This window comes from Magnolia sinica, chromosome 2 (assembly GCF_029962835.1).
Source record: "Magnolia sinica isolate HGM2019 chromosome 2, MsV1, whole genome shotgun sequence".
NCBI lineage: Eukaryota > Viridiplantae > Streptophyta > Magnoliopsida > Magnoliales > Magnoliaceae > Magnolia > Magnolia sinica.
This window is the reverse complement of record NC_080574.1, coordinates 27,473,835-27,501,461: the sequence shown is the minus strand read 5'-3', so window position 1 is coordinate 27,501,461 and position 27,627 is coordinate 27,473,835. Positions and strand designations below refer to the sequence as shown.

The following is a 27,627-nucleotide window of genomic DNA, read 5'->3' as shown; positions in this document are numbered from 1 at the left end:
TGATCCGCTCTATCGGATAACGCCCAATCCACTCCATGTCAAGGGAATATGGACGAACACAGGTAACATCTAATACGCTCTCTGCCATGAGAGTATGGACGGTTCAATCAGTGTATCCTGTCAGAAAATGGTTACCAGTTAGCAGTTATAGACGCTGGTTACTGAGTCTGGACATAAGCAAATCAAGGTTTGTTGTTTTTCAATGTCCATATTGCAAGCAATGGATCTGAGGGTAATGTTGCAGTGATCTGAACCGTTTATATGATAGGCCTCAATAGAAATGACTATAATGTGAATTCAAAGGAAAATAGTTAACTCATCACTCGTCAGGGATCTTAAATATTTCAATATGTTAATAATGTGAATTCAATCAACTGAGGCCACACTTGTGAATGAGAAGGCTTCCATGGGTGGGTATGATGCACGGGCACGCCAAAGGCTATTCAACTAAAGGTTTAACTTAATCATCAGTGTCTTGCTTGCTAAGACGGGTAGATTGGAGACTGGATATAGGATCCAGTTTGTTGCACTCAATTCAATTAAATTGGACCACTTGTGTGATCGAGGGTGTAGATTTGGTTCGTGTGTATGAGTAAGATGCGCAGGCATGTCAGGGTTTACTCAACTCAATGATTGATTGAATTGTTGGTGTCCCCTTCACCAAAACAGAAAGATTGGACACTGGATCAAAGATCTATAATTCTCTCAACCACTAATATTGCGCTTTATTTTAGGTGATTAGTGAAATTAAAGGAGGTTAATCCTTCCGAATTAGTTATTTTTGCATTGTGACAATAAACGTGAGTATTTGAACTTAATAAATTATTCTTTCACTGACATTTTAATTTCAAAATAATTCTTAAATGAATAAAGATGCACGTTCAAATTAAAGAAGACAAAATGTTGCCAATTCCATTAATATTTTGAAATGATGTTTATTACAAAAGATAAGTTGTGAGACAACCAAATGAATAAACAAAAGAAAATGATAAATACATGATACGTCTATCGGAACATATGATCAAGGTAAGTGTAATCAACCAAATCGGAACTTAGATGATCACGGTCTATAATTTAAAGTTACATTAAGACTATCTCTACTCATAAGGTATTGTAGCGAAAGCCGCTCGACAATAGTTGTAACTATGCTAGGCTATGCTAGGAAAAATAAATAAAAGATAAATCGATGTGTTTGACGTAAAACCTCAAGCTATTCTTTGATTACTCCTTTTATATATTGTCGATGCGGTGAAGCCCTAACTATGATTTCCCCGTTGCTTCTGGATCCTTTGTGCTTACATCATTGGTTCTTGGATAAGAAAATCTTCTCAGCAAATGAGTAACCTCTTAACTAGGAAGGTCTTCAAAAAGTTTGACGCTGTTAGATCTCAAATTTCCACGTCCTATATGTAAATGCTCCCATATAGGACTCGTGCTACCCAAAGAGGCATTTAGCTTTGAGATCCATCATGACCATTCATTTGAGTAACTTGGTCTAGATCACTTAGTTCCTGATCGTATGAGTGAGATCTGACACCTACTACAGATATGTTAGAGGTGATAGGTTCAACTCGTCAGGTTGAGATCTCACATTTTGGAAGGATTGTGCGAGACAATATCACCGAGAATATCATCACCATAATCGTAGAATATTTGTTATTCGACAGGTCTTTTACATGCGTGCCTAATATGCTTTCTCATAAGTGGGCACGTTGATCATGGGCACATGGCATGTGACGATTCACCCTTTCAAAGGCATGCGTAAGGATATATGTCATCACATTAATAACGGAATGCGTAACACCGAATGGAAGTCAACCAAAAGGTCCCTTCGGGTACAAGTATGCCCCCGACGTGTGCTAAACACACAATGGCATCACGTGGCAATTTCTTACTAGGCCAAGTCAGGGCACCGAAATGGGTGTATATAATACCCCGTGTCTCTTCGTATCAAGAGATGTGATGGGAAGCATGATATTCAAGTTTCGGCCGCCGTTTCAATGTCTAGCATGCGATAGGATGGGGTTGGTAGCCAATGATCGTGGTTTAATGTGAACATGCAAAATTAACACTCATAATAGGCGGCAGCATAAACTTGAAAGCTTGGACACTATTTTATTATATTAAGCAATGACAAAATATTACAATTTAATCGGCTTGGACATTGAATGCCACATTCTCATAGGAGTCGATATTTACTTCCTTTGTTTTTATTTTATTCATTGGTAGGGCCCACTTGATCAATGATCAATTCTTCACTATGCATAGATTCCCATAGGGTCAAATATTACCTTTTCAGTTATCAACCATTATTTGGGTTTTTTTTTGCTTTCCCAATCGTTTACATCTTCAAGTAGATTGGCACCATCGCGTAAGACTTTCTTTACTCCTATGAGTACTTCCCGTGTTGTAACGCTCTAAATTTTTGCACAACTTAAAATTTGGATGTCTTTGGACGTTGCCTTTGATTTCTCGATTTGAGTGCATGTCCTTATGCGTATTTGTGTGTGTTTGGGACAAAAATGAGTGATTTTGGGTCCAACAAAACTGCTTGGCCAAGTGAAAGTGTGAAGTTTAGGTAACCTAGACAAAACTTGACGGTGCTATTGTGAAAAATAGAGATTTCCGTAGTTTTAGGAGTATCCGGCAATGTAGGAAATCCAATAAATTAGGGACATAAACTTTAGGACCAAATTCTCTAATTTAATGTGTTTTGGAACTTGAAAACTTGAAACGGGAACCTTGGGTCAGTTTCCCATGCCGTGCAAATTAAAATGTTGCAATTTGATTTATAGGATTGTCTTAATCAATGTGATTGAGTCTGTAGGGTTGCAATTCATTCATAATCGCCCCAAAAACTACTTCAGTTGGTATATGGAATTAAGAAGAGATTAACTTTGATAGTGTGGAGTGTGAAAATTCAAAAATTCCAATAACAATGTGAAAAAGGGTCGTCATGGTCGACCGTGAAAATCCACGGTCAATCCTGAAGTGGGCGGAGGTCCACGGTCGACCGTGAAAATGAACATTCGACTGTGCCTAACTATGTGGGGATTCACGGTTTTACTCCGGGGGGTCACGGTCGACCATAATTGTGCACGGTCAACTGTGACAGTGTGAATGTGTTTGCTTGTAAGGGATGCTATGAAGCCCCATAGGACTTCATCCCTCACATTTCTTCACTTCTGCATAGCCCTCCACCTCTCTCCAAACCCTAGCGATGTCCTGTGCGTGATTTGAGACCCTATTTATATAGGTTTTGCCTAAATCGACTTAATAAACTTCAGGCGCAAAAAAAATAATAAAAATGCAAAAATTATAGAAACAACCCTCAGGGTTGATATCCATCATTATAGATCAACCTATACACCCTATAGTGGGCCCTAAAAACTATAAACAAGCTCCCATAAGGTTATAATAATAAGTACATATGCATTAGTGTCAATTGCATAACATCTTACACTATAAATACTCATTTATTTCACTTATTCTCTCCCCATACAAAATTACCTTAGCAAATGAGAGAAAAAGAGGGAGAGGAAGAGGAAGAGAGGAAGATAGAAAAAGAAAGAGAATGAGAGAGAGAGAGAGAGATGGGTTACTGGTATTGTTTTCACTGGATTTCCCTCGACGAAAACCCTTGGAGCTAATGAATCCTTCACTGAATCCATCTCTACTTGTAATCAAAGGTAAGACTTCATTTAACCTTCTTATTTCACAGCCTAGCTATAAACTTCGACTTACTAACGAGTTTTTTCTTGATCTAATTTGAAGATCTGGTATTTTCCCCCAAAACCCTAACCCTATAGTTTGTTTGTGATATGACTTGGGGTATCAACAATCGATTAGGAGTGGCTCATGCTATTGTGGAAATCATATTTGGTCTAGACCCATGTAGATATTGTTGTTCACTAATTATAAGCTCTGACTCGTTGAATCGAGTTGGGATTTGCTCGAATTAAGTTAGGTAAAACCTTCAACCCTCGATTAAAGTCTGGTTATGTTAAAATTTAAGTTACTAAAAATGATATTGCCAATAAATTAGGATTTGTGTTTTTTTTTTCTAAATTTTCGATGTTTCGACTGCATTCGAATCAAGGATTTAATGGGGTTTTCCTCCTCAATTCAGAGGAGAGATAGTGCAGCAGGGTTTAAATGAGAGTGTTTCACCGCGCTGCTTGACCAGTCGAGTAGGCTACTCGATCGGTCAAGGGTGGCGCTTGACCAGTCGAGTGGTGCTCGACTCAAAGTCCAACGAGCAAATTGGTTTATTCCTCCGAGGTGCTCGACCGGTCGAGTGGGCCGCCCGACCGGTCGAGGACCCTGCTTAACCAGTCGAGGTTATGCAGATTCATGTCCGGATTTTGTGCGGACTATAAAAATTTGAGGCAATTTTCACCATAGTGCAAAAGGGAGTTGCCTAAACTATAAATAGGGGTTCCTAGTGCTTTTTTAAGTAATGCAAGAGGGTCTCATAAAGCTTTGCAAGGGGTTGCTAAAGGGTTTAGGGCTATCAAAGGTGTGTGTGTGTGTGAGAGAGAGAGAGAGAGAGGAAGCTTGTGGAATGGAGGTTCTGCTCGTAAAGGTGGTCTACTGTGTACTCGACATCTCAACGCTTTTACATACTCGTAATCAGTTAAATGTCTCCATTTTTTTTTATTCTCTTATTGTCTATCTACTCCTACGTGAGTGAATTAGGTTTGATCCAAGCGGTGCGTACTTGTGATCGGTTGTAACGTTCTACTTCATAGTGGATTGTTGATCTAACAAGGTCTCGTGGTTTTTACCTCTTCGAGGATTTTCCACGTAAAAAACTCTTGTCGTGTGGTTTGTGCTTTGATTTATTTTATTGCTTCATTATCCCATAATTCTGATGTTTTTGGAAGGCTATATCCTAAGGTTTTATGCAATGACCCCCAACAGGATTTTCGTTTCCGGGGTGAAGATCTACCCTCAAGCTTCTACCTAGCATTTTAAATAATTAAATGTGTTTGTTTACTTTTTGGTTAACAACATACTTAATGAAATGCTTGAGGAATATGAAACTCCTAATATTAGAAGTCTTCAATGTTGAATGTTGGGATATGTTGATATGAATTGAATCGTGTTGATGTATATTGAATTACACATGTGCTCAATTGTTATGCGTTGATATAGGTCTGATCGTGTTGATGTTGGTTAGATTGTACTGATTCATACATCTACTCAATTAATATACATTGGTGTGGTATTGAATTTCCTTATGATCATGTTTATGTGGTTAGTAAAACCGAATTGTTGTTGTGGTGGATCGAGCTCTATAAATTATTTAAATAGGGGGATAGTTCACTTCAGGGTAGCTATTCCAATCTTATACGGTTGACCGAAGTTGAACACGAATAATCAACAGTAGTTGGAACTACACAGGATGCGTTGCACCCAATGTCGATTTACCTGTGGTCCTCCATAGTCGATCACATCAATCTAATGCATGACTCAGTTATTATTATGCTTGGTGATTGTATAACATTCGATAGAATATGTGATACCATTTTACCATTGATTTAAGCTGATTCATAACCATTAGTGTGTTACAATCCTACAAAGACTCATGAGTCATACATAATGATCTGAGACACCGTGTTCGAGCTATCGGCCTATGTTAGGGTGACGAACATCCCTGTAGCGACCAGTGAGCATTAATGGATGTGATAGATTATTATTCGAATGACCCCATCAATTACCTAACTAATGATTACGTGCTAGAGTACCGTTCGAATGACCCAGGCATGAATAGAAGTCAAACTTTGATTTTGACTTAATTACATGCTAGGCATGACCTCAACTCATGGACCTCATTAACAATCTATTTGAAACTTGGGATTAAGTGGTATGGAATTGCATTTGGTCCCATGAAAATCCCTTCCTACATTTGAAAACCGCAGGAAGGATTTGATTGATTTAGGTATCATATCGTCCAATCCTAACTATAGACACTATAAGATTTCTTATTGATATTGAAATTCATTACATTTATGGCCCCCACATCATGTATGTATTTATCCACCCTGACTATCCATGTGTGCCTTTTACATGTGATATTAAAGTCGCATATGCGTACAAGCGGACGACATTGGTTGTAAAATCTAGTCCTTTAATTACAATTCTATGATCCAACAAATGTTGGTTTCATTTGTTACAATGCTTTCTTAGGGGTAAGAATTTGACATCGAAAGTGAGATTTGATGGTCAAAATACCGTTGTATTTATAAACATGTAATCATTGTGCAATAATGATGTTAATTTCATCTAATATAATTCCATACCATTTAATCCCATGCTCCAAATAAGCCGCTTGTTTGGAACATGGAATTAGATGGTACTGAATTGTATTCTGTTTATACATATGCGATCACGTATTAGGAAATGATGGAAATGATTGGATTATTTCAAGTATTATATTATCCAATTTCAATAGTAGATAGAGAAATTTATGATAGATTTCGAAATCCACTACATATGCGAACCCCGTATCGATGCATATGTTTTATCCATGCTCTCCATTTATATGCGCCCTTTACATGTAACATTTGAGTGACTGACAATAGTTGTAAAATTTGTTCATTGATTACAATCCTATGGTTAACCAAATGCATGTTTCACTCAATACACAAAATGTCATGGTAATTCAGACTTGCAATCATCGTATAATATTGCTGTTAATTCTATCAAGTGCAATTCCATACCATATAATCATCGAATTTCAAATCCAAGCAAATTCCATTTGCCAGTTTGGGACATTGCATTAGAGTGGATCAGATGGGATGTAATTAGATTTAAGGTAATGAGATGTCTTTTAGTGGTTGTCTAGGACTTCCAATAGATTGGAATAGCCTGGGATGATCTGGGTTTTTCTGTTTGGATGGGTGATGGGATTCAGCCATCTTCTAGTTGTAAACTTGTGGGAGTGTTTGGAAATACAAAGTATATTGCAATACAACATGCGTTTTTCAACAGCTGGCGTTCTTAGCACCATTACTTCTTATGGCGTGGTCCACTGCAACCTTTGATCTACCTTTGTTTTGGTCCAATTCTTTATACTAAATGGACCTTACATACGGACGGTGCGGATCGAAGTTATACATCACGGTGGGCCGTTTGTAAGGCTGCATGTGGTCGCATCCCGTATCTTATGCTATATCGAGCAGTGGGCGAAATCTGAAGGAGAGATTTCACAAATCCTTTGGGTGGAGAGTGCAGTTTATGAGGCCATCCAAACATACCGTTGGATGAAAATAGGGATCAAATCCCGCTTAATACCATCCAGTTCTGTCCAGTACGTCCGACCAAACACACCAAGGTGTCTGGTGCATAGAATTAGATGGTATTAGGTGGGATGGAATTGCTTTTTTGCAATGAATGCACTTGTATGTGGATTGTCTCTTAATGCCATGTGAGTGAGTTATTCACTCTGGTGTTTGGATCATATATGATGTAGGGCTTAAATACATGTTTTGATTCATGTAGTGTTTAGTTGTACATGGAAAACAACTACTAATCTTGAAAATTGTGTTTAAAAACTATAGCAAGAAGTAATGTGAGGCCCACCTTAATGTTCGTGAGTAATCCACCCCGTCCATCCATTTTGCGAGATCATTTTAGGACATGCTACCAAAAGTTAAGCAGATCCAAAACTCAAGTGGGCCATATGAGAGGAAAGAGTGGGGAAAGAATTTCCTACCATTGAAACCTTCCCGAGCTCCACCTTAATGTTTATATGTCATCCCAACTGTTTATAAGTTCATTCCTATTGGGATGAACTGATAACGTAAAAAACTTCATTGTGATACAAAACTTTTGTGGCCATATGAATGTTTCAATGGTGGTCACTCAATCCCCACCATTTTCTCTTGTGTGGCCCACTTGAGTTTTAAATTTATCTCATTTTTAGTCGTTGTTAGAATATTGTGTGATCTTTTTATCATACTTTGTGTACTCTTGTTACCATATATGTGCCATAATATTACAATAATATTCTTTGTGATACCATGAAGAAATAAAGAGAAAGAGAGAGATTGTCGTAGAAATTCTTTATTTCAATGTGTATATAAACTATACAAAGATGGCCTATTTATATGTGAATGAGGCCAAACAATTATAGAAGGACAATAAATACAAAGAATAATATTGTAATATGCAAAAGAATATTATTATAATATTCTGACATATGTATGGTAACAAGATCATACAAAATATGGTAACAAGGTCATATAATATTCTAACAGTCGCTTAATCTAAAATAATCTTGTAAAATAGATAGCGGGGTGAATTCCTCACAAATATTAAGGTAGGCCCCACCTCCCTTACCAGCCTAAGAACTTCCTAGATCATACTCTTAGGAGCAAATCCCAAGATTTTGCAAATCTTAGTTGAATTGTAGAAAGCCTTTGCTAGCTCTCCTTACTACATGTACATGATCCAATGTTGAAAACCTATGACAAACCAAACATAATGTTTTTTCAAACCAAGGATTTAAAGTTCCATTTCATTTAATACATTATGATAATAACTTCTAATGCGCCAAACATCTTAACCGGGTCCAAATCCTACGGTCAAGTCAAGGTTGCAATGAGCCCGTGCCCGCACGAACCACCTCATGCCTTATCATTATACGAGTCATGAAAATAGCAGGGTCAATACGATGGCCGTCTTGGATCTCGCACGGATCTGCCACATCCCACGTGTCAATTAGCGAGTCTCGGCAAGGCACGTTTGTGACGTACACCCTCAAGCAAACAACGGGAACGGATTGGCTACTCCCCCTGACACCAGCCCCGTGGCCGATGTTCGGTGGTCTGTGGGCCCCACAATGATGTATGTGTTTCATCCATTCCGTTAATCCATTTTTAAAGATCATTTTAGGGCTTTATTGTAAAAATAAGAAGGATATAAATCTTAGGTGGACCACACCACAGGAAAAAAATAGTGATTGGATATCCATCATTTAAATCCTCCTAAGGCACACTATACTGTTTATCTGACATCTAATATTTTGATTAGGTCATAAAGTCCCAGATGAAGGGAAAAAACAAAGATCAGCTTGATCCAATACTTTTATCGCCCCCAAAAAGTTTTTAATGGTTGACGTTCATTCAACACTGTTTCATGTAATGTGGTCCACTTGAGATGGATATACCTCATTTTTTTTGTAGCATTATAAAATGATCTATAAAAATATATGGACGGCATGGATGAAACACATACATCATGGTGGGGCCTACAGACCACCGAACACCAGCCATTAGCTGGTGGCAGGGGGAGTAGCAAATCCGTTTCCGCAAACAACGGCACGAAGGCAGAGCAATGCTCACTCAGCGCATCCGAGGGAGATTGCACACTGCGCATCCACGGAGGGAAATCTTCTTTAGGAACGCGCGGGAAGATGAACGAACCCGCTCGCTCCTTGGCCGCTTCCAGTGGAAGCATCAAGGTCGAGTTCGCGAAGAACAGATGCAGATCCGTCATCGATCGTATCCAAGCCCTGCCTCCATCCAAAATCACCGATTCCTGCAAACGGACCCTCATCAAATTGGCAGATTCCGAGCTTAAATTCCTCTCCCGTCTCTCCCTTCCTCATGATTTCTCTGGTTCGATCAGGTACGTACGTCACGATCCAAAGACAACCAGACGGTTATCTTCTCTTTTCCCCTTCTTTACCCACGGCCGCGTTTGGATGCACTGTTGAATTGAATTGCAATATTTCTAGTTCCGTAGAGAGTAAATGACCAAATTGCAATTGCTTACATAGAATTGTATTTCCGTTCCTTTGAATTTCGGCTCGAAAGTAAAGTAATTGCAATCAAGGTATTATGCAGTTTTCTGTGACGAGTTTTTACAGTACAATTGAGTTCTCAGTTCGTAGAAGTGGGCCCCATGGTTTGGTATTCCTCACCGTGGATGGCCCATGCCCCAACACGCTACCTGATTGGAGGATCCTATCCATATGATATTTGACCATTTTTGGGTTTAATGTTAACTGGGGTTGCATTTTGCTTTTGTAACTGTCTATCTCTTCAGCCACCAATAGAGGTGTTCTGATTTTTCCATCTGGGAGATTTTTGATGCATGGACCATCCACACTGGGGCTTACAATTTCAACTGTTTGGATTACTTAACCATGGCCCCCGCTTGTACCAACTAACAGCCGGAGTGTTGGTGTACAAACTTTCGGCCGGAGTGATGTATAATGCTTCATTGCATTTTGGATCCTATTATCTCAAGGTAATTGCTATTTGGTCATTTCCACTCCGTTGAGCTAGCTATCGTAGTGGAATTCAATTGTGCATCCAAATGCTACCAATTGCACTATTGAAACAGATTTCAATAATTTGTTCAATGGAGTGGAAATGACCAAACTGTAATTACATTCCCTTCAAGTCAACCTGAAAAGGCTGTGTAATTTCAATTTGGAGTGCAGGCTCTCAGTGTCCATAGTAAGGTAATTACCAATTGGTTGTTTTCACCTTACTGAATAATTATTGCAATTTGATTGAGTGCTCAGTATGCTTCAAAACACAGCCTGAAATCATTTGCAACACTTAAAAAGTGTTTGGATGTACTCCAATCAACACCTCAACTTATATTTGATGGGAACAGATACATGTCCTAGCTCTGCACCTGTGGTGTAACAGAAAATGGGAACTACCTTAGGTAGGATATCGTGTCAGCCCAAATCAACATCTGTTATTGTAGATTGGTCTAGACTAAAACACATGTTTGCTACAGTTGACTAAATTGTGTCAGCCCATCCACCATATGCGTGGTGTACCAATAAAGATCTTCCAAATTGTAAGCACATTGTGGATGGAGTACAGTCCAGAAAATCACACTTATTGGACAATCACAACCATCTGTTTTTCTCATCAAATACTGACGGCTGGACATTTTCTTTTCAGCAGTCCCATCTTTCAAAAAAAAAAGGAGTAAAAAAAATCAGCAGTCCATCTTTCAAAAGAAAAAAAAGTCAGCAGTCCATTTGATCACCACCAATATGACAGTTGGAATTGTTCAATCAGGGTAGTTTTCCTGCTATTCTCCATCACAATGGGACACATTATTTGCACAGTTTGGATTGCCATGCATATATCCTGCATGTATGGTGGATGAGTTGCCACAATCAAGTGACTTGTCGCAAACAGACACTGTAGTCTAGGTTCTAGCCCAGTTTAATCCGAAAAACATCCCATTTCTTTGCGAGGGACATCCAAGTAACCCTTTAACAGGTTCATATATTTCTCAATATTGTGTTTCCTCAAATATTCACAAGTTCATCTTGGTTGATTTGTTGGAAATTTGGAGAATGTCTTTGGTCTCAGTCACTGTTGTCTGTAGAAGTGTATTAAATGCTTAAATACAGGTTATATAATTTTTGGAAGAGCCCTGGTCCGATACAAAAAGCTTTGTATGTTAAGCTTAACATACAATTTGCATCTAACTGCGTCTAAGTGCATCTAAGTACATGAGCTGAAATTTACATCATTGAAGGACAAAGAGGCCTTTGATGCATTTAGACGCACTTAGACACAAATTGTATGTTAGGCTTAATGTACAATGCTTGGTATTGGTCCGGTTTCTTTTGGAACCACGAAAACTATTATTTAGATCATCTGCAGCACTTCATAAAATCCATGGGAATTTTAGTACCTCATTTCCAGGAGTCCTCACCTGCCCTCATTTGATTGGTTGGATAATTTGCACTAATGCCTCATCTTTGGATTCAGTGTTGTTTAAGTAGAGGCTTCTCAACATTGACTTGCTATAAAACCCTTCTGTTGAGCAGTACACAATGTATTGCCTTGAAACAGTGGTGCTTGGCTTGAAGAATGCTGTTCAGTTCAAGCTGATATTCATATAGATAAGGCCCACCTTTCAAAGATCCTGATTGTTCGTACTGTGGGCCCCACTGCAGATGGATAATGAAGCGAAAATCTCCTCCTCTGAACCACGCCTGCTATCTAGGATGAGCCTTTTATGATTTTTCATGTGCTCCATGGTCTATGTTCTGTTTTTAGCCATCCATTTCCGGCATGAAAGAATGATGGCTAGGATTGTTCAACAGGGGTGTTCTTTGCAGCTTCGACCATCTATGCTGGGCCCTAGAAGGTGGCAATTTTGATTGTCAAAATGTGTTTCCAACCTGTTCCAAACACTGGTCTGAGCTGAAGCGCCAATAGTTTGAGCAGAGCATTGTGCTTTTCCTCTTGATTTGATAAGGTCTCACTGCTTGCTTTACTGTTTTGTTTCATAAAGAGATTGTCAGAACTTGGAAGCTTCAACCACGCTATTGTTTGTGCAGTGTTAATGTCGGTTACCTCGAGTCAGTTGTTCATGTTCTTCAGCAGCCATTTATAAGTGGAGTGTCACGTGTATGCAAGCCTATTCCACTATCTTCACCTCATGGAAGGAAATGTGATTCCCGTTCAAAAGGCATCCATGTTGATATAGTTTGTACCGTTGACGGGAACCCTTTCTGGTTTATCATATCAGATAGGAACCCAAAGTACATTACGTGGTTAGGTTCTCACAGACATAAAGGGTTACGAACACGTGTAGAACATGTTCTGGTAGCAGCCTGCTCTGCACTGACCCTGAAGCCATTGTCAGTCGTCCTTTTCTTTTCCAATGGGATCAATGAGATTGTCGCTCAGAAGCTCCAAGATGAATTCGGGGCCTCTGAGTTTCAGGCTGAGTTCTCTCTTCCCGATTCCAGTATTTTCACAGAATTAGAAGAGGAGTGGGTTTATGTAACTGTGAGAGGGAAACCTTCAGCATTCCAGCTAAATATCGACTGCATTGAGAAAAGTGAATTGAGTTTGGACCATGGCATGAAAGATCCTGTTATGGGAGCTGCTAATCTAGAACCAACTGAAAATCACGAGGGATTTATTTCAACTGATGCATTCAGTTCTCTGATTTCAACAATGAGATCGAACTTCATGGGTGTGGTTGCTGCTAAACCAGAAGCGATCTCGGGCGAGAATCTGATAAATTTTGATACAACGGCTTTGGTCGCACTTGTGTCAGGAATAAGTAATGGTGGCGCAGAACGGCTGTTGACAGCAACAGAAAGTGAGATGAGAAAGCTTTTTAAGAACAATGTCAAGTTCGTGATGGCACAGGTAATCTATCCACTTTGAGGCTTTTCACTGCTTCTCCCATGGGGAATTTGAATGCAGGATTCCATTATTTCTAACCTTGTATAGCATGGTACCCTAGGTTTGGCTATTAGTCATTAAGCTTAGCAATTTAGGTTTAGGGTGCAGCGAGCATGGTGAGTTTGGGATGCATGCTTTTGTGGTTTCAGACTTTAGATGGTGAGATTGTTAAACTGCATGAGGTTGTTTTCTGAAGAACTTTGTAGATAGTTTTAAACTCAAACCCATTAGGCCTCTTTTTAGTTTTTGTTAGTCGGGGTTAATCCATGGTCACCAGATGTTTGTTGACACGAAGCAATATTTTCAATATTCTATTGGATGGAGACCCATGAAGTGGAAGTTGAGAAACAGTGGGCTGAGCTTTTTACCTTGTCACTTGCAGCACTGGACTGCGAAGTCATGATGTCTTTTTTTTTTTTTTGAAAGATGAGATTTTATTAAAAAGAAAAGAAAAACAACAAGCCCAACAGAAACCAAACCAAGCAGAAAAAAGGAAGAAACACCTAAAAAGACAAAAGCTAAACTACACACAACCATACCCACATCCGGCAAGAGAAAACCCAAACCAACGAAGTCATGATGTTGTGTTTATATAAATATTCGAAAACATAACTCTACTTGGAAAACTCTTTCAGTTTGGGTTCAACAGGCTGCAAGGATGAAAGTTTCGTTGATTGAATACAACAAGGGCTAAGTTGATCATTGGTTCAGGGTGGGTGTAAAATTAGTGGGATGAGTATATGCAAATCAATCAAGTCGGGTGTAGAAATAGTGGGTCTAAGGCTAATAGCATTTAATCGTTGCTTGTCACTTTACAATCACAGCATTTATGATTGGGTTTCTCTGTTTGAAGTCCAAAACTTTCCTTTTTTCAGGTGATGTCCGAGCTTCAGAATCCAATTCTAGGGGAATTGAGTGGTGTGCTATCTTGTAAGAGAGGTGTCATCTGTGAAAGTGTTCTTTTGGAGTTCAAGGAGCTTGTGTCAATGTATGCAGGACCCAATGAGAAGTCGAGAGCAGATCGATTACTAAAACAGCTCATGTAAGTTTCTTAGCTATTGGTACTTCTTTCATTAATAATAGCAGCATCAATGTTTTGATATCCCATTTTAAAAATGAGGAAATCTACCTGAATCTTTTAAACCAGTTAAAATCACCTTGAGAATACCTAAGATGTCTTCCATCTTTGACTGGTTTTATATATATATATATATATATATATATATATATATATGGAAAAGGTGCTATGCGCTCGACCTCACGATAAGCTCCCATGAGGTCGAGCTGTGTGGGCCCCACCGTGATGCGTGTCGACCATCAACACCGTGCATTTGATGGGTCCCCTTTAAATTATGGGATATCCCAAAAATCATCCATATACAGAACTCAGGTGGGCCATACCATCTAAAATCATGTGAAGACATGCCAAAAATATATAAAAGCACTTGGTGGGGCCCACCTGAAATTTGTATGCGTCTAAAACTTGGTCTGAACCCTTATCCAAGTGGGACACACATAATGGATGGCCTGGATTTGCAAGCCACATCTCGGTGGGCCCAAAAAATAATTATGAATGTTTTAATGGTGCACGGCCCCTCTCAACTTCTGTATGTGGTGTGGCCCACACAAGTCACAGATTGACTTGATTTTTGAGTCCTAGGCCCATGATGGTATGGTGCATCTGACTGATGGGGTAGATGTTCGAAACGCATCACGGTGGGGCCCACACAGCTCGACCTCATGGGACGTTCCCATCAGCTCGAGCGCATAGTACCTTTTTCTATATATATATATATATTGTTTTGAGAAGTATCTTTGACTGGATGTTGGGCTATGTATAAAATGAGTTTTATGGCATTTTGGGATGTCTTGTAATGATATTTCTTTAAGATACTGATCTATGTTTTTTGGGAACTTGGAGATGGTTGTTGACATGTGGTTGCTGCAGTTTTTGTTTTGAAAGAAATTTCTGAATCCACTATCAGAGTTCCTCATTTGCAACATATATCCAATTTCCTCCTTCATTACCATTTTGAACGGCAAGATCATAGATTCATATCTATTTGCGCTAACTGGTTTCAAATTGGACAGGTTTGTTCCAGATAGTCCTTCCGAGCGGATGATGAGCCTGCCCACTACAAGGAAGATTGCACTGAAGAACAAGGTCGTTTTTGGGACAGGAGATTACTGGCGGGCTCCTACTTTGACAGCAAACATGGGATTTGTGAGGGCAATTTCACAGACCGGTATGTCGTTATTGACTCTGGAGCATAGACCCCGTGCACTGGTCAGTGATTAGGTCTACCACACAGCAGTGGCACTGGTTTTGGGTGGGATTCAGTTACCAAAGTGGCAGGTAGTAGGAACAAGAGCGGCTGCTGAAAACGGAAAATAAGCTATTTCACAAACCGAAGCTACTGGAGACGAAATTTTGAAGAGACATGGCAAAGAAGGTAACAAAAGAGCTATTTTAAGACCTTGAAGTGTTTAGGAATCATGAAGACCACGAAGTGTCTGGAGCAGTAAGCGCGGCACAATATATACACTGGACACTCGAGATAGTAACCCCAAGAACGATTGCTATTTTACAAAGAATTTCAAGGAAATGGAAATTTTAGTAGACATTATAAATTTCAAGATGTAAATTAAAGTTTAACTTCTAACATTTGCCTGCTATTTTAGAGCAAGAGCTGCTCACCTAGGAAATCAACACCCTGGAAACAATAGGTTCCACCATGATGATTACCTTTTTTGAAAATCAGGCTGATCTGTTTACTGGGTGTGCCAAACCTGTATGTTGAGTGAGAGACCTTTGACTGTCCCATTTATTCCAATGTTGCGGTCCACATGATGAACGGAATGGCCTGGTTTTTGTGCCAGGTGATCTTCCTAGCGGGAACCACCATTTTCATGGGAGCAGACTGACAAAAGCGGCATGTTGGCAGGAAAGATTTTATGGTACCTCAAAGTTGTTGTACTTCGCCTGTAGGTGATCGTTTTTAGAGCTGATCATTTTATCCATTCCGCTGGAGTCGTCAAATCACTCAGGTGATTTGGGGTTCCATCCAAGAGGAATTCTGGGATCCTTGACCCGAGCTTTGCACTGGGGATTAGGTACGTTTCTAGTGTTTCAGTTCTGACAAATGGTACCTGATCCAGTAATCCAGATCATTGGGCTGTGGGCCCCATGTTGAATGGACAATACCCCAGAAATCTCATCGATGGGGATATCCTAACCTTTTTAAGTGTGGTTGAGAAGAGAAATAGAGTATTTGTCGATGGTCCATTGAAAAGGGCCATTGATTATTGGCTGTGATTATTCAATCGGGAAGGGTATTGCGGCATGGCCCATGGGAACGGGCTACACTTGTGTCCGATGGGACAGGACCATTCCATTGGACGGTCAGATTTCATGCATAAGAATAAGGTGAATATGAATACCAGTTGGACAATACATGGAGAGAGAATTTGCCCCATTGGCCAACTTCTCTTAACCGGTCATTTGTTTTGTATAGTTGCAGGCCACATGATGATCACGTAGGCTGGTTTTTTAGGTATCTCATCTACATTGCATGGACCAACTGATGAGCGGCCTTGGTCCCACACATGGCTGCCCTATTTTGAAATTATCCGCGACCCATAGGACGAGCTACTTTAGCCACCCAACCTGCTGGGCTGGGTTGTGAGATACGTCCCTTTTAAGTTCCGATGGTCCGGATCATCTCCGTCTCTGATTGGGCCTTTTCTGGTCCATCCATGAAATTATCTGCGACCCGCTCTACATCATATTTCTACGTGAGGTGGGCCAGTGCTTTGAAAGTGCACTCAGGCGAGCTGAATTTGTATTCCTCCTCTCCATATCAGGTGTTTGCGTGCCAAAGCAGGCTGCTGTGCTAGTCTTTGTAGAACAAGTTATTCTACAAAGGACAATGTGTGGGCCCTGCCAGAATGCTTGTATGATATCCAACCTGTCCTGACGCCCCAAACATCAGGCCAATCCATCCATTATGTAGGCCACCTAGTGAATATGTAGGTTTTTGGATGGTTGTTCATTATTTTCTATGGTGCGGTCCACTTAATGATTAGGTACACATGATTTTTGAGGCATCCATTCTACATGGATTAGGTGGTATATACGCAACATGGTGGCCCCATTCAAGAAAACAATGGACTCTCAGGTACTTCACGGGTTGAGTGGTATATACGCAGCATGGTGGGTCCCATAAAAAAAACAATGTACAACCACCTAAAAAACCTCCAAATTCGTGGGCCCATAAAAGAAAAAAGACAATGGATAACCACCTGAAAAACCTCCAAATTCATGTGTTGGCCCACGTGATGGTTGAATCAACCTCTTTTTAAGGGCATCCAACTTTCATGATGGTGCTCACCTAATGCACGGCTTAGATGCCATAGCCCACCCAGGTGGGCCCATGCCCAGCACGTGCACAGGAACCGGCCTCATTGCGTGCTCCTTGTTCCTGTGACTTTAAGAAAGAAAATTGCGTCCTAATGGGCGATTTCGTAAGCAATCTGTGTTTGGGACTTTGCCGTGTGTGTTTACGTTTCAAACAAAAACTAAGCCGTAGGAGTGGCAACGGGCCAGGCCCGTTACAGGCCCTAGGCCCGACCCGACCTTTCCGTCCACCCCACAGACATGAAGCGAAGGGGTCCAACTGCTACCGTATCTTTACTCGTATGCTACACATTGACGAGATCCAGGCGTTCATATACTTGGCTTTACTAATGTGGATCGTTGGATGGGCCTTTCCCTAACTGGTGGTTAAGATGAATGGCCTCGATCTTTCACATGCGTGCCACATGTACAGAGTCAGACAACTAAGTCAGTTCTTGAGGACTGGAGTATAGGGACGCGGATTGGGTACTACCCCATCCCGAGCTCGGCTCAGGTACGGGATCTGAGCGGCCACCGTGATGTATGGGTTTTATCCACACCGTTTATCTATTTTTTCCGATCATTTTAGTGAATAAGCCCAAAAATGAGGCAAATATAAGACTCAAGTGGACCACACCACATGAAGAAGTAGTGATAGTGACGCCACCATTGAAACTTTCTTAGGGCCCACGGTAATGTTTATTTTTCAACGGTAAGTGTTTAAGGGAAAAAACAAATATCAGATTGATCCAAAACTTCTGTAGCCCCCAAGAAGTTTTCAACGGTAAGTGTTTAATCCCCACTGTGTGGTCCACTTGAGCCTTGAATCTACCATCTTTATGGGCTTATAACTTAAAATGATATGAAAAAATGATGGGCGGTGTGGATAAAGTCCATACATCACGGTGTACACTCAGAGCCCCTGCCTGTGCCGAGCTCAGGACCGGCGGGGGTAGTCGTACCCAATCCGCGTCGGAGTATATAGACTATAGTTTTAACATCGAATCCTTTATGTTCTCATGCAATCATTTTCACGAGAAGTTTTCACATGCACCACTTTTTTTTCCCACCAATCCGTCATTACACACTACATCCAATCCATCTAAAAAGTGAACCACACTATAAAGATAACCTGGGACGAAAACAATATTGGTCCACTCATCTGATAAGCCATACCATTAAAATCAATGGACAACTGTTGGTTAGACAAAGTACAGATGCAGCCCACCTAATAACCGAATTGATCTGATTTTCAACGGTCCACCACACCTGTTGCACGGGTTAGATGTTCCTCACAAATGCCACATTTGACAGGCTGTTTGTGAACATTTCTACACTCCAATTTCTAGACATCATTTTCCAAGCCCATGTATGCTCCATCATTTATTTCAAAAGTATAAATCCATCCCAACAAAGTATACATAAAAAATATATATATGAATGGAGCGAAAGCATATATAATCTCCTAATAATAATAAAATAAATAAAACTTACAAACTAATAATAAAAATGGCAAAGAAAATAAAAACATAAAAAAAATAAAAAATAAAATCAACGCCTCAACCTAAATTTACAACTGCTTGTTTTGATACTAATCTGATTATTAGCAGATAAGCTATCCACCACCAAATTGCATCTGACCAAGAACTTCACCTTCCAAAGCTTCAACCTCCCAACCTTCACTCTCACCGGAACTCTAGCCCTCACAACCAACGGAATCCGGCCCGTCTGTTGTTGCTCCGTCAGCGCGGTCATCAGCGTGCTTCCGAGCTGGGTCTGGCCTGTCAAAGCAACGTTGAGAACGGTGGTATTCCGATGACCCTGGTAGAACTTCGGCAACGACCCAGTACACAGATTAATATCGCTGTACCATGCACTAAGCTCGCTACCGTCTTCGTAGTAGATACCGATCTTCTTGTTCGGGTTCCTCGCCGTGATCGTCACATCGAAGCCGGCTTGTAAGTTCATGTTGGGGTCGACAGTGAAGTCGGAGATCATGAGACGGTCGATGGAGTATTTCGGTAGCTTTGGACGGAAGACGAGGTAGAGGATGCCGGCAGAAACGGCGATGGCGATGAGGAGGATGAGAAGGAAGCTGATTGTCCAACAGAAGCATCTGCAGCAACAGCTACGCTTCTTCGGTGGCTTCGAGTACCTAACGGGGATTGTGCGGCGGATAGGCTGGTATTGATTGACTGGATCGCCTTTCTCTGATTTCAAATTGTCACGGGGTGCTAGTGGCGTCTCAACGTCTACTGGGTGGATTCTCTGATTTTCAGCCATTGTTGAATTCTGAAACTATGCCAACCAAAATCTAATCTGATTAGTTTGTGTAGCCCACCTGTTTGAAAATATATCTTGATCTTCTGTCTCTCTAAGCTACCGAGAGTTTAGATGGAAGAGGTTAGATGGTGTTTTCGCAATGTTATATAGATATATGTTTGCGTGACTGGGCTTGTGCATCCTTTTTTGACTTTAGGTGTTTCCGTCTTCGTAGATGCTTTTATTTTGGGGGAGTTCCCACCTCCCTCACCTACTATTTTACTAAACGGCTACCTCTAATCTGGCCATTTGGACCACCATACACGTGGCATATATGTACTCCAATGCACACCAGTTGGACAATAAGTTACCGTCCAAGCAGTAAGTTCCAAATTTTCATGTGTATAAGACATCCAACCGTCTAATAGGCTTCATCCAGCATGGGGACCACATAATGAAAAAATCAGCATGATTGGACCATTAAGTGGGCCACGAAATTGAAATAACGGATTACTTATATAAAAAAGTGGGCGTGGGCCATTTTATGAGTGGATCGAATTAATTTTAGAATATGGTGATCTTCATGGTGAGTGAAACTTTTGGATGAGTTGGATGTTGCATGCATATGGTAAGATGGAATTATCCACTAATTGGACGTTAGATTAGTAGTACAGCCGGTTGGATGTGAGCATCTCCCATCCACACCATCAAAACGGTAAGATACATTGTGTATGGGGCATTAGATAAAAAAGGTCCCACTAATTGGGAAATCCTAACCATCCATTTGCTAGCCATTATTTAAATGATTAAAAAGGAAAAAGTCGTACATCAAAATTCAATGGAAGAAAATGAAATGATTCGGACTGTTTGAGAAGAAGAATTTCGGGGCAACGCTCCATCAACAGTGGGACAATGATCTTGATGGTCTAGATAAACAGACATGTGGGCCATTGAGACATGTTCGTCAACTACGCACACAAGGTTGTTCAACCCCCTAGTGTGTAACAGAAATGATCTAGTAGGCTAAATACACAGAAACCTTTCATTGCACCGTCATTGCATTTGGACTCGTTGGCACCCACATCACTTATCTGGACCGTCCATCAAGTCCAGTCAACTCTACTTATGCTACCTCCGAGAATTCATATTAATCAGATGATCCGAACTGAAAACATCAGCAACATGAAGAAATGGATGGACAAGATTGGTCGAAAAAGATAGTTCCATCAAAGATGGATATCAGAACCATTGGATTGCTGTGATATTTTAGATCTAGTGGAGAAATAGTAAACTGAACCTATGGACGGTACAGATTAGGTGGTGTAGATGTGACAATGAATCAAAATGCAACTAGGTGCGTGGGAAGGTTCCATACACCGAACCCACAGATCAGTTCTGAATAACTAATAAAACACATGAATTTGGTTTAGCTAACCAAATGTGGTTTAACGAAGAAGGATTCCTGGTTTCCTACCATGTGAATGTGATCGGGTCATGGCATGCTTTTATTAAAATATATAATTGCTAAAGTCAAGCTCGACCTTCCATGTGTCTATTGTCAAATATGCGCGTCTGACTTTCCGCGTAAAGCCACGTGGCAACCTCAAAAGGGCACACCTGGGTGGGCCACGTTTGTCTATTTTTAACCTTGATCTCTGGTTTTTTACGTTACCTTTTATTTTTGACTCTGTAATATGGACTTACGTTATGAGAAAGCGAACGCGTGAGACTTTCTATTTCCAAAGAATTTTGATTTTATCAAACAGTCCTCAACTTTCTAAAATTCCCAAAATGAGCTTCTAAGAGGATGAGAAGACTCATGAAGTGACATCTACCGTTTCAACTGCTACGATCAACCATGATGATGAAACGAATAAATAATCAGGCCGACCAATCATCAGGTGGGCCACACGTAAAAGCAAACCACCGTAAAGAGTTGGGATTTGCATTTGGACACCTTATGAATGAATGGTGCTACGATCATGATGGCAGAACTGTTGTATGGTTGAATGTCACACAAATCTCAGGTGGGCCCAAAATGCTCCGTCCCCACTTTCTAGAATGAACATGGATGAGGCATTTCGGTCATTTCAATTTAAGAAGCAGCTTTTAAGAAATTAAAAAAGTTAAAAGACTCTGTCTTGTAAAATCCTAATCGCTAAGAAACTTTCTCGTAAAAAGTCTCCTTAAAATATGAATGTCCGGTAAAGATGCTCGGGCAAAAAGTTTGTGAGTTCTGAACGCGGATTGCGTCCTACACCCGCCCGTAGCCAGCCACGAACGGTCAGTTTTGTAGGCTTTCCCACCGTGATTTATCTTCTTATCCATGCCGTCCATCACTTCTCTCAGATCATGTCAAGGTATTTTCACAAAAATGAGGAAGATCCAACTCGATCTACACCAAATAATAAGCTTGGGTTGCATTAAATGTAAGTTAGATTAAATGAAAAAGTAATATGTGGCATGGTCCACTTGAGCGTTGGATCTGCCTCATTTTTGTGAACTTATCGTAAAATAATATGAGAGAAGGGATGGTCGGTGTGGATAAATAGATACATCACGGTGGGCGGTGGCTAGAGACCGGCAGGGTAGAACTGACCGTTCAATGATCCAGACAGTTAATGTCATGAGCCCGGCTACAGATGGTCCATTCACCAAAAACTCTCCAGTTATGGGCCCCACTGCTGATGGCCCATTCACCAAGAATCCTCCAGCAATATTCTCCATTCAACCATGGCCCACTCGTACAACCCGAAAACCCGAACAGTTTTGTACAAGTTCAAGCCCGAGCATTGTATATACCTCTAAAATATGGTAGGGAAACCATGCTGATGCTCGGATGAAGGGATGGATGGAGATAGCACACCTAATCCTCTCAACCTTTTCCCGTTTAACAAAGAGATTTGCGTGAATACATCGTAACTGTTGCAATATGATACATCCGGACCTTTTCCTTTAAATCTGAGTCGTCTTCCAATGATCCAAGCCGTTTATGTATTGTTATCACCTTGTACGGTGGATAACCAGCAAAGATAATCTCTCAAATTCAGTTATTCAAACTCTTTAGCTTTGAAAATGGACGGTCACCATAATATTTGTATAATCAAATGGTTGAAATATTCAAATTGAGAGATTTTCAGAGCATTCCTCATCCAAGTGAATCCCTATCATATAAACGGTTTATATCAATGAAAAGAACCCAAGTACAAATGCCTAAAGTCCCGTTTTATCTTTTTCCAATACGCTAGGATGTATTGAGTAAAGCATCTAGAACAAATCTGGTGGGGAAACGTGGATTTATCATATTAATAATAACTTGCCCGGGCAAGGAAAGATTGACCCAGCGATCTGTGGTGCACGTGCCAATTTGGACTACATTGGCAAGATCCAGGCCATTCATCAGGCAGGGACCGTCGTTAGAATACCCTGGTAAAAAAACCCTGCTTGTCTACTCGTCAGGCATACAACACAGCGGCAGCGTTGAATGTGGACCTGTTTGCTCATACACTTGTGGGCCACCACATGAGTGGAGATGGTAATTTTTTGGGTACTCTTACGTTTCCAGCAGCCCCCCCTGATGAATGGCTTGGATTACACACATGTGTGCAATGTTGGAATAAGTGCCGCACATTGCCTCTTGAGTTTTTCCTTGCTTTAAAGCAGGACGCGGATTAGATACCGACAGGTTGAGTAGCGAGTCGGCTACTGAAGTGAAGTCAGCAAGTTCTGTGGGCCCTATTATGATGTATGTGTTATATTTACACCGTCGATTCATTTTTAGATATCATTTTCGGGTATGAACCAAAGGATGAGGCAAATAAAAATCTGTAGTGAACCCCACCAAATAAAACAGTGGGGATAGTGATTCCTACCGTTGAAACTATCCTAAGGCCCATCATAATGTTTATTTGAAATCCAACTTGCTCAAAAGTTAAAAAGACGTGAAAGAAGGGAAAACACAAACATGAGCGTGATCTAAAACATTTATGGCCTTTAGAAGTTTTTAACGGTGGGCGTCACTGTCCCATGTGCTGGGGTTCACTGGAGCATTGGATTTAATTCGTTCTTTGGATATTGAGCTAAAATGATCTCTACAAATGGATGGAAGGTGTGGATACAAATAATACATCATGGTGGGGCCTACGGAACTTGCTGACGTCACTTCAGTAGCTAGTCTCCCTACTCAACCTATCAGTAGCTAATCCGCGCCCTTTAAAGCATCTGTCACGAAATATTAGTATTAAATTTCCTGGGCTCCGTGCATCGCGTTCCACGTGACTCATGAGCGTAGGGCTGTCAACGGGTACCCGGACCCGTGGGGTTCTCAGTGGACCCGATCTGGTTCAACTTCTAAGAACCGTTTGGTGATTGGGTCTGTCCAGGTCCACCATTTCGGGCTAGTAGAAAATCAGGTGGTCCACATTTAAAATCTTCATGGAGACATTAACAGCGTCTTCAAACTTTTAAATGACACGTGGACGCTCTCCATCATCAATCAGGACAGTACATCAATAGTATCATTGGGAGAAAGCCATTAAGCAAGAATCATGTTGATTGGATTTATCATCCAACAAAAGCACTACTTTTAAATCATAACCGTATAAAGTGAGATCCATCAAATAGATGGCCAAAGATGGCAACTGAGTGCATTTTGATTATCTATTCAATCCTGACTGTCCATTTTCCTATTATTGATCGGATGTGAGGATCACTTCATTGTCGTGATTTTTTGCGCCATAGCTTGTCTCTAGTTTTACTAAAGAATGAACGGTTTGAATTGACAATTAGTTGTCCAATTAAAAGCTAGGGAGGAATAACGTATGCCCAGCCTCAGCACCTCACCCATATCAGTCCTTTCAAAACCGTATTTCTATTTCCCTTCGTGCGGGCCTGTCTGACCTTTTAAACGGGTTGGAGGACAAATAAATATAATGGTGTGTTTGTTGGAATTTGCGGTTTAAAAAAAAATGTAATATTAATTTTTTTTTTTTTTAGAATTTTTGTTTTACCACTAAAATGTTTTTGAAAATTTTAAATTTCAAATTATAATACATATCTCCACAGTAGAATATTATAAAGGCATTTACTCTTAGTGAAACAAAATAATTAAATCTTATTTTATTTTTATTTTTGGGTATTTTTCTAATAGTGTCTTGGGAAGGTTTCAACCTTGGGTGTCATTGTTACCACCGCTTCCTAGGTGTGTGGTCCACTCAAGCCTTTGATCTACCTCCTGTTTAGGCTCATGCTTTAAAATAATCTTTCAAAAATGTTTGGACGGCATGGACAAAACACATATATCATTATGGCCCCCACAAAATCCCTGCCAGGACCGTCGATCTCTAGGTAGATCCTTGGTGGGGCAGTACCCAATCCGCGCCCGCCCGAGAAAGTGACGTCCGGGAATACCTACACCAGTAACGCAAGCACTTTAGATATTATAATACGTATCAATGTGGGGCCCACTGTTTGATTTTCTTTATTTCGGGCCGAGTCTCTTCTCAAATTCAAACGGTCGTAATGGCGCGTCTATAGTAAGATATCTTCTTTTATTGTTTAACCTTCATTGACTGGCACCTCAGACAGTGACATCCCCTCTACTCTCCATTGCCTTCGGATTCACAAGTGTATTGAATTTCGAACTGGGCACGTAGTCCTCGAATCGCTGTGACTTACTCAAGTTGCATGTCACCCTTCAGATGCAGGAAGAATACCTGAGAGAGTCCTGACTCTATGGCCCCAGCTATCTGAAATTAAATTAGTCCTCAAATTTTCTTGGAAATAAAAAGGAAAAGAAAAATTATTTTTACCACAAAATTTCTTGAGAATTTATAATTATTGCACTTTTACATGTAATTACTTTAGAAATCTTAAATCAAACAATGACATTATGCATTTTGCTAATGATTTAGCATTTAAGTAATATAAAAATGTTATTGTTATGATTTTATGGTAGGTAAACCAAACATAGAAAATTGGCCGTCAAATAGAGCTGATGTGGTAAAGTCATTCGTAATTGTTATATATTTCTTTTAATTTAACAGGAATGCCAACAAATCAAATAGTCAGTAAGTTGGATTTTACCAGCCTACGGTGACTGATAATTTGGATAAATTACGTTGCTTCCTTCCTTTGGTTCTTAACTCCAAAGTGGAAAATTGAAAGTTGTGGAGCCAACATGGTGTGTCTCACATCCAACCCATCCAACATATGCACTCTAACATTATTATTAGATGAACTAAGGAGATGGTAGATCCAATCGCAAGGTGGGTTTAATCATAAAAAGTAATGTACATCATTCAAAATATCACAATTCGAGTGAGCCTAGCTGATGATGTGATTAACTTGATGTTTTGTCTGTGATGATCATAGCGTGCTGCATATGTTTAACAGGTTGAATGTTATACACACGCTATGTGAGCCCCCACAAGTATCGAGCTTAACTACTTTTTTTAAAAAATAATAATTAAATAAGGGTTGATTTTGTAATTTTATCTCTCAAAAAGCACCTCCATATCATGCATACTCGTGGTTAGGGGTCTGTCTTGACGTGTCATGCCAGGCCTGAATAGTTCAGGCCTGGCTGTACCTTGTGCTGTGCCGGATGACATGTCGTGCTGTGTCGGATGACGTGTCGTGCTGTGCCATTTTTTGAAAAGTGAGGCCTGGTATGACTAGCATGTTGGATGGTAACTAACGGCCCGTGCCTATCCGTCCATTCAAAATGAAGGTAACGACACTGGTATACTGAAAATTACACTTTATTTAATATGTGAATCAAATAATGAGATGAATTTTACAAAATTTATCATTAGTTGAGTACATCCCCACGAGGTTGGCACCCATGCACTCACCTTTGACGATTGCCAAGAAGAAAAGAAAAATTACTTGATAATAATATATATTTTTTGGTTATATATAAAAAAAAAACTACAACTCCGAAAAAAATATTACATATAATATTGAATAAATAAATTGCTAAAGTTCTACTTTATTGATTTTATCTCCGAGAACATCTTCATCAATCAAACTTTACTCTTTACTCTTTACTTTCTACTTTACACCAATTCCTTAAACACACACAACACTCTAACATTTGTGCTGATAATGTACTCATGTAGTCATCTAGCATGTGATTACATGTACTAAACGCTGATTTGGATGCAATTGTAGAAACTAGAACTATTAGTAGATCTCTAGCCATGGGGGAAAGAACAAGAAAGCTATCTTCAGGTCCCTTCCACTAGGCCAAAATATCGAAATGAGCCGCTTCGTCCGGAGTATGAAAAACAAACCGTTCATTTTCAAGATAAATAGCTAATTCAAAGGATAAATTACTACATAGTATGTCAATTCTTCTATAAAAAATAAACCAAGATGGATCAGATCCGTTAATGACATGGTAAGGATAAAACTTGTTCCTACCCTAGCACCTAACTAGTTTTGAAATTCTTCAAAAAGTTCGTTTAATGTTGTCCTAATAATGGATATATAGATTAAATTATCAGTATTCATATTTTTCCTACATCCCTCAAGAAATCTTTTTAAAATCATGTAATTTTATTTTAGGATCCATAATAAAAACTAAGCAAAGAATTATAAGAATATATTTCCAATATTTTTAAAAATGTTCATTTATTACGGCAAATTTTTTTTTGAAAACCAGCTATATTTCGGTTATTTAAAAAAAGTAAACTTATATTATATAAATGGTTTATAGTTTGAATAGACATTGTATAGTAAATACTAGACAAAGTTGTGGTTGCATTATAAAGG

General features: G+C 39.9%; 2 protein-coding genes across 3 annotated transcripts; one reads left to right on the top strand and one right to left on the bottom strand.

The window, feature by feature from the left end:
• The first annotated feature begins 9,320 nt into the window (after positions 1–9,320).
• LOC131236804 (uncharacterized) lies at positions 9,321–15,876 on the top strand. Of its 2 annotated transcripts, none has more exons than XM_058234257.1 (4): positions 9,321–9,636; positions 12,335–13,157; positions 14,069–14,235; positions 15,296–15,435. In XM_058234257.1, exons 1-4 carry the CDS (start codon positions 9,422–9,424, stop codon positions 15,297–15,299), a joined length of 1,209 nt encoding a protein of 402 aa, XP_058090240.1. In that variant the 5' UTR covers positions 9,321–9,421; the 3' UTR covers positions 15,300–15,435. The 2 variants fall into 2 exon arrangements, with proteins under 2 accessions (XP_058090240.1, XP_058090239.1); XM_058234256.1 differs by having other exon boundaries at positions 9,323–9,636; positions 15,285–15,876.
• Positions 15,877–18,732: 2,856 nt separating this feature from the next.
• Positions 18,733–20,029, bottom strand: LOC131236803 (NDR1/HIN1-like protein 6). Its single transcript, XM_058234255.1, has one exon. It carries the CDS (start codon positions 19,870–19,872, stop codon positions 19,141–19,143), a length of 732 nt encoding a protein of 243 aa, XP_058090238.1. The 5' UTR covers positions 19,873–20,029; the 3' UTR covers positions 18,733–19,140.
• Positions 20,030–27,627: the final 7,598 nt, after the last annotated feature.

Coding starts and splice junctions, on each gene's coding strand:
- LOC131236804 (XM_058234256.1), top strand. CDS start 9,422: ATGAACGAACCCGCTCGCTCCTTGGCCGCTTCCAGTGGAAGCATCAAG. Junction 9,637..12,334: donor GATTTCTCTGGTTCGATCAG/GTACGTACGTCA, acceptor TTGTTTGTGCAG/TGTTAATGTCGGTTACCTCG. Junction 14,236..15,284: donor CGATTACTAAAACAGCTCAT/GTAAGTTTCTTA, acceptor CAAATTGGACAG/GTTTGTTCCAGATAGTCCTT.
- LOC131236803 (XM_058234255.1), bottom strand. CDS start 19,872: ATGGCTGAAAATCAGAGAATCCACCCAGTAGACGTTGAGACGCCACTA.